This window comes from Opisthorchis viverrini, assembly GCF_000715545.1.
Source record: "Opisthorchis viverrini unplaced genomic scaffold opera_v5_390, whole genome shotgun sequence".
Taxonomy (NCBI): domain Eukaryota; kingdom Metazoa; phylum Platyhelminthes; class Trematoda; order Opisthorchiida; family Opisthorchiidae; genus Opisthorchis; species Opisthorchis viverrini.
In genome coordinates this window covers 297,737-305,878 of record NW_008752046.1, presented here as the reverse complement: position 1 = coordinate 305,878, position 8,142 = coordinate 297,737, and the positions used below count along the sequence as shown (strand labels likewise).

The 8,142-nt window shown below is 47.0% G+C and overlaps 1 protein-coding gene across 1 annotated transcript in view; it reads right to left on the bottom strand.

Moving 5' to 3' along the window:
- Positions 1-2,145, bottom strand: part of T265_10628 (hypothetical protein) — a gene marked incomplete at both ends in the record, with an annotated part of 35,896 nt that extends 33,751 nt beyond the window's left edge. Inside the window, 2 exons of the mRNA XM_009177052.1 lie at positions 1,748-1,833; positions 2,044-2,145. Of these exons, the coding sequence (XP_009175316.1) occupies positions 1,748-1,833; positions 2,044-2,145 (188 nt within the window). The remainder of the gene's footprint in view (positions 1-1,747; positions 1,834-2,043) is intronic.
- Positions 2,146-8,142: the final 5,997 nt, after the last annotated feature.

Below are 8,142 nucleotides of genomic sequence, written 5' to 3'. Positions count from 1 at the left end.
TCGACCGTGAGTATATCTTCGTAACGTCTGAACCATGAATCGAAGGTTAGACCAGCATCAGGGTCATAAGGGAACTGCATGATGCTGTTGGCGATCGAGTCGACTGAGTTTGTATGTGGAGCATTATTTGGTGGTTGAATTTCAAGTTGCTGCGTCAATGTTTTCAACAACGGTAATTGCGTCGCTTCAAACTGATCTTGTTGTTGAAGCAAACGCCCGTTCTCCACGAGATGAAAAGAATATTTTCCGCTTCGTCTGAGAAAAAAGCCTTGTCGGAAACAAAAAATTCAGTTTTTCCTATGGCTAGAGTCGATTAGCCACCGATGGCCACTCTAGGCCACTTTTGCGCAGCCTAGGTCAGATTGACAAAGACTTTCATCTCGAAGTGAACCGTTTCAGGCGTGCGGTTTGGAAGGGTTGTAGTAACATTGTGTAGCAAAAATTTCTCACTACCTTACAAGACTACTGAAAAGATGTAAAGCATTATGTGGCAAATCCTCATAAGTTGCAATTTTTGCTTGTTCTGACAGTGGCTAGAAAGAATCTTGTATCGACAATGTTTACGCCGCTGTGCACATGTTTCCTACCTCGCAGTTTGCGCAATTCAGCACGGAAAATATGGCAGACGATTACTCATTATCCATGCTGAGTGCATTTTGTAGGTATCTATCTCCAAATACGGGTTTCACACCAGGAAGCACATGTGAGACATGGGGTAGTGGTCTTGAACTTGGTGCATGAAACTACCTTCATAAGACACTAGATCGAAAAACTTAGGGCGCCGTCAGTCTAAGAAACCTTGTGCTTGACTGGCGATATGACAAAAGTTGCCGGTTTTTCCCCCCACCAAACTCTGCCTAGGAAGGCTTGTGAGAGGTTAGTGGCAGGGACTGTCCTCCACCCACATACTCCTCACTCCAAGGCTTCGTAACATGAACTTCCCGCAACTATTTCACGATGAAGTCTCCAGGAACTCATGTTGACAGTAGAACAGAAAGGGAACATATTCCAGATACACAGACATCCCATTGCCTAATAACCGTTTGCTACGGCAGTGAAGCATCGGTGTTGAACACTGATGTCACGCTGTCGATGATGATGATGATGTCTGTTTTGATAAAAAGACCAAATCACTGCTTTTCAACCTATGGCAAATGTGTGAAACACGGTGTGCAAGGCACCAGTTCAGCCCGTCATAACATATGAAAGTAACTTTTGCTACGAAAGTTTCGCTCTAGCGTACGTATTCAGGCAGCCACCTCTGAAAAAATCGTTCAACTGTAACACCCTTTCGGTGCCTGGCTGCCATGCCACCTGAAGGGAGCACGACGCCTGGAATACTGCCAGGTTGTCCAAGCCTAGACAGTGGAAGTCGAGAGGCAGAGGTCGGGTTCGAACCACGTACCTTTCTGGCCAGTAAATTTGCGCTCTAACCACTGAGCCACCTCGCCCCACCACCTTTGAACGTCGAAGTGACACTGATTAGGAACTTTCGGACGGTCTCGTGAACAGCTTGAACATAATCAAACAACTGCGAAAACTTGGTCTGGCTTTCTAACGCAAAATCAGTTAACATCACAATGAAGTAATAAACTGGATGTGACTATTCGCCAGTGATTTTACCGCAAATTCGCTCCAACTGGTTGAACTATAATAAGAAATCGTCTGACAAGTAGAAATAAAGCAGTGAAAATACAATAATTTTGACTTTGACGAATTTTCAAATTCAGCAAAGCGTGAAACTTACTCTGCTTCGAACTGATTGGGCAGAATGACATCAGCCAGAGGAAGTATTTTTTCCTTGTACACTGGAACAAGGTCTGGAGAAACGTACTAAAGCAAAAATGAGAGATGCTGATCAATATGAGAACGAGTATAATCAACCACACTGTGCCCTCCAAGAAAAGAGCGAATTTACCTAGTCTTGACGTCGTCTGTTTGTGAGAGGGGCGAATTCCTCTTATCTACAGCAATCGCCCTTCAGATGTGACATTTAGACATCCCCTTCAGACGGTTTCGCCATAAGTAGACAATTGAACTAACCCGAAGGAAGCACGACGGCTGGGATACTGCCAGGTTGCCCAAGCCTGGACAGGAGAATCCGAGATTCAGAGGTTGGCCACGGACCAAGAACCTTCCTGTCATTAAATTCTCGCGCTTCAACTACTGAGCCTCTCCTTGGTTTGTCGTGGAAATTTAATAAAAATCCGAACTCAGAAGGGTATCATCACCAGCATCGACAGAATAGCATCAGTGTTCAACACTTGTTCTGACAATCTGGATAGTGCATGTCGACCAGAACACCAGTGATATCGATTAGCAGCAATATGTTGCAGCACTTCCAATCAGGCGCAGTGGTGATCGCGCGAAACATGAGTCGCGCAAACAGCATCCAGATCTTTCGTAATCTCTTTTGAACACCTCCACCAGTTCAGAGACTGATCGACCCTCTGAACTGGGCACAAAAAACAGCACCTCTTCAGAAACAGCGTGGTTTACACCGACCTGTGTGATCGAAAACCATCGGTAGCGAAGCACCAAAACGTGTCGTCTGTAGCTGGTGACGATGTGATCAGTTTGATTCCAAGGTTGCTCAGCAGCACAGGGGATGCTAATTAGCACAATGTTACCCACTGCTCCTAAAGCCGATACTGTCGAGAAACAACTGGTGGTCAGTACAAAATCGCGAAAGACGTCCATCATCATCATCGACAGCATGACATCAGTGTTCAACACCGATGCTTCACTGCGAAAGACGTCCACAATTATTACTATACTTTGCAGCCAAAATAAGCATGCCTCTGATGAATTGGAAGGTCTGTTCTGTGCATTGAAATCACCTGCTATTATGACCAGTTATGAGCTCTTCGTGATGAACAAGTGATTAATTCTCTATTGAAGGCATCTGCTAAGCAATCAGCGCTAAAGTTGATTGGCGCATTATCACCATCGATACTAAAACATCAGTATTCAGCACTGATGCTTCGCCGACGTACAACCATGGTTCATTTGAAAGCTTTATTCAGAAGAAAACAATTAAAGTGGGTAGTGATTTAGTGCTAGCTTATTACAATCATTCTAAGATGCCTACAGACACTCGTTCAGGCAATGTGGATAGCAACTGACAACACGAACGCCACTGACATTGGATGGCAGACATATCTTGCCGTGTTTCCAACCAGACGCAGTGGGGATCACGCGATCCCAATCCAAGAAGGCCAATCGCACCGACAACACCGATAGGTTTTGTAATCTTTTTTACGCCCCTCTGCCGGGTCGAGGGTTGGCCAACTCTCTGCTTTCGCCACTATGAATCGGGCAAGAAAAACAGCACTCTCTTGGGCATGACCCAACTTACGCAGCTTCTGGTGCTTGACACAATCTTCAATGAAAGTCCCCGTTGCACAACCAAAAACCTGAAAGCGCCTCAGTTTCGCTGCTCGAACAAGTCAAGTCTGTAGCCTCACACTGACGCATAAGTAGACAGGACAAAAGAGCGATCTCAAAACTTTGATGTGAGGTTCTGTCGAGGTCAGAATTCGGATAGCACAGAGGCTAATGTTTACAGGCATACTGATTATAATAATCACTCAGCCGTAGCACCTAAACGCAGCACGAGAGTTGAAATACTGGCAGGTTGCACAAGCCCAGACAGGGGGTAGTCGAGATACAGATGCCGGGTTCGAACAACTTACTTGCCGATCACCGACCGGAAGGTCCGTGGTTCTAACCTGAAATCTGCATCTCTGCTTCCCCCGTCTAGTTTTGGGTAACCTGGCACTATCCCAGCCCTCGTGGTTCCCTCGGGTTGCATGGCAGCTAGGCACTGAAAGGGTGTCACAGCTGAACGAAGTTCACACCAAAACCACTGAGCTATCTCGCTTCATTCCGCGGACTGATTGCTAAACCAATACCGGTGCAATTCGAGGTTCACGGTTGGTACTGTCTAGGTACAGAGGGTGCTGTAAACTCAATAATTGCACTTGGATCTTGCATACAAACTCCAGAGATGAAACGCATATCATTGGGTAGAGCATCTAACAAAAACAGAAGAATGAAGCCTGATTGCAGGATGCTAAGCGACAAACGTAAGCAGTTACGTGCAATGTGCCAGCTCCCTAGATACCCGACTGACATGCCTACAGGGGAATTATCAAGCGAAGGAGGAGAGATGATTGTTGGGAAAGATGAAAAGCATTAACAGTTGCATCGCTTTACTTATCCGTACGCTGTATGCAGCTACTAAGGCTAGGAGCAGAAGATAACGCAGTGGGCAGGGCGCGAATTTACTGACCGGAAGGCCAATATTTCGGCCCATCTCGACTGCTCGTGCAACCTGGCAGCATCTCAGCCCTCGTGCTTCCTTCAACTGCCACAGGCTAGGCACCGAAAAGGTGTTATGGCTGAATGTTTTTTAATAAGGCGATTCGGTTGATTCCACTCAGTGACAGCCTATGTGGCGTGAAGTGGCTTTGGTTGTACAGATGCTTGTTGTATGTGGATTGGGATGCTTCTGGGGAGTCCAAACATAGACAAGAGAATAATCACGGTCAACAACCAAAGCTTTCGACCCAAAATGCAGCCGTGATTGGTATACAACTACCACAGTAAAATGAATTTACGGAATCTGTTACCGACGTTGTTCCAACCCTGGATCTGGAGAGCCTGAAGGCTACTTCGAAACTCCATCCGTTGATCAACATGGTAAGAGAGGCCCTATGGATGTTAAATAGGCATTCTCCTGTACCTCTCAATGGGCTTGCGAGGTGCTTAAAACCGCTACACCACAATAAGCGTGCTTCTTCGCGATGGCTCGAAGGTGTACGGTAGGGGCATTAACAGGGCAGCCCTACCATGTGTGCCGAAGTGACAGGAGTGGAAGGAGGGAACTAACGGTGGCCTAGTGCTGCTTCCGGTGCATGTCCGAGACCAAGAGTACATTTCACCACCGCATCGTGGTGAAATTCAATGTGGCAATGTTGAACCTAAGCGGGACATTAGAGAATTCCATTGGATAATGGTAGAGTTGCGGTGTGGAAAGGAGCGGCGGAGGGTACCAACAGAGCAGGAAATTCTTAGCCACCAAAATCGAAGGGAGGTTAGGGTACTCCACATTGAGTCTTCCGCACATAATTCTGATTTGAAAAGAAGTGGAAAGATACGACGACGTTTTTGGGGTCTAAATTCTTGTCCTCAACCCACCAGTTTGACCCGTTGTATAAAAGACCTCGATAAACAGAAAGGTTTCCTATCCTGGGTTCAATTCAGCAAAGCTTGTGAATTCTGCACTGACACATGAACTACATGGCCCTTGTATGAGGCGAAATATTTGCTCAATGAAATGAATCAGGACTCCGGTAGATGTTGTTTCCAACTCCAAAAAGGTTGAGCTTTGATTGCCACATTGCTTGGTTTCGTATTTCAGCTGAATGAAGACAGAACACACCGAAAAGAATCCTGAGTACAGTCTATATGACATATCAACTCGCCATCATTGTCTTATTGGTTGTTAAGTGAAGCTTCATGATCGGTGCTCAACTGCAAGTTAACTTAGACACCCGTGAGCGAACCCTCGCAGCATCATCGCATGGCAATCTCGTACATTTTGCAGCTTCTGAAGCTTAACCAACGGGTGTGTTGTATAGAACTCAAAAGAAGGGACCTGACAAACCAGGGAACTCGAATCTACACCGACTCCGCAATCTCGGTTACCGGCAACATTTGGGTATTCAGCAGTCGTAAGACCACTCACTTTATGACATCCCCCGAGCTGCAGCAGATTGTCACTCTTGTGGTCCATAAAACATGGGGCATAATAAAAATCGGGACAATTTAATGGATGCGGCTCTGGCTTCGGAGTGTTGGTTCGGGGGAATGATTCGTTCTCGGCCCCATCACTGGTTCCAAATTGCACTGTGTAAAGTTGGTAAGTCTAACTCAAGCCGCAAAACGCTTCTTAAACCAGTCCTCTGATGTGGCTTTCATTACGTGAGACTGTAGCCTGTATTATAAGTTTAACATCCAGAGCGAAGTTTGTTTGTTGAGGGCGAAACCAGTTTCACTTCCAGTATATTAACTCCCGGTCCCTCATACAGCACTCACGGTGTCAAAAAAGGCTATTGTCGCGTATGTACTACAGGAGGTAGACATAAGCCCCTAAGGCATCCACTTAAGGAAACATTTCGGTAGCCTGCAATTTCTTTCTTCATATCCTGTAAAGATAGGGGGCACCAGGCAGGATGCGCAAGTTCAAGTGTGGGATGCACATAAGACCTACATAGGAGTCACCGAAGTCCCCTTTTTATTTGTACCCCCTGACGTCGAGATCTGCAGCAGCCGATAAGGAGGAAACCTCTACACGGAGAAATGCCAACAGGAAGCATACCAGATTTTTCGGATTACTTAGAAGCGACTGCCATTAGCAACTGTTGCTCAACTTTGAGCCATTGGCGTATCAAAAGACTTACTGTTCGTGTTCCTGGAGGAAAACCGATGCACCATTTTTGGTATGTACCCTGGCGACAGCTCGACATTCAAGCTCATCGGGCGAGATGGTCTAGGTGGTTAGAAGGTCCGTGGTTCGAACCCGACCTCTGCCTCTCGACTTCCCGTGTCTAAGCTTGGTCCTCTTGCTTTCTTTGGGTAGCATGGCAGATAGGCACCGGAAGGGTGTTACAGCTGAGCGATTCAAATTACTACGTAACGTACACTGCTGAAGTCATCATATGAGCCTAAGGAAAACGTCCTGAACACAGATCCTCTTATCGAACGGGCAGACAGAAAACGATCGAATGTCCCGCGGAAGTCTACAACGGGTGCGAAGCGCCATGGTACAGTAATAATTACTCACCACCCGGGGCTCACAGACGCAGGTGTGACCAGCTCTGAATCGCATGGAACCCCATCCAAATTTTCAGTTGGTAAATATGGAAACAACTGCATACATTATTAAATAACCTAAAAATTCGTGTCTAATGATTCGGCCTGCGCTTCACAGGTGGAAAGAACAGTGATGAGCCGATTAAAGTAGTGAACGCGTATGTCTACTTGAGTAGATGGCCGAAGTGGTTAGAGCGCGGATTACTAACCTGAAGGTTCGCGGTTCGAATCCGACCTCCGCCACTCGACTTCCCCTGTCTAGGCTTGGGCAACCTGGCAGTATCCCAGCCCTCGTGCTTCCTTCGGGTGGCATGGCAGCTAGGCACCGGAAGGGTGCTACAGCTGAACGCTTTATCTTATCTTTTTACTTGAGTAGTCCGAATCCCAAGAGTCTAGCTAAAAACGATATTGCTATTCAGATCTGGAAATCCAGAGCGGTATTTGTTAACCTACGTCATTTGTGGCGTGGAAGTGACATCAGGGTCTCTGGCGAGGGCCAAGTTGTTACACCTGCGGCGCAATCCATGTCGTCGTATGGGACTCTACAAGCTAAGAATGCTGAATAACTCTCAGAATTTGGACTAGGCTTGGTACCACGACTCAGAAACTCAAAAACTGCGTTTCTAACCCTACGGGAACACACGGTGAAGTATAAGATAAGGGCTCTCAAAGCACGTGTTCAGGCCACGACCCCAGTGGTGCTTTCAATTACCACTGTTTCACAAGTGGAGCCAATGTGAAAAGTTCTGTCCAGTTTTTCAACATCTCGGTCGTTAGAGGAAACATATCATTCGGTCAAACGCAGTATTCATGGTTGTACGTGGGCTGGGATACCGCCAAGGCGCCCACAACTAGACAAGAGGAGGATTAGGGTCCTCAACCAAAGCCTTTGGCTTAAAAGCCTAACCGCAAGGCAGCGGTGTTTGGCCGGAAATGCAAATGCATTACCATTTCTACGAAATAAGTCGCCACATGTTCCAACCCCCAACCTGGAGGGCCAGGAGACTGTGATCGTCAGACCTCTGACCATTGACCAACCTGGTATGAGAGACTCTGTGAGTGACGCGGGACTCTCCAGTATAGCTCAATGGATCGCTGAGGTGCGCAAACCGTCACACCACGGTAAGGTCCAGTCTCTTCGTGACGGAATTGCACATACACAAATAAACTCATGCCACTCGGCCGTCGCGTGGTGCCATCAGCCGGGTCGCCTTACTTGCTGCATACAGCAGGGCGGGTAAGCGAAAACAGGCTACTGCTGAC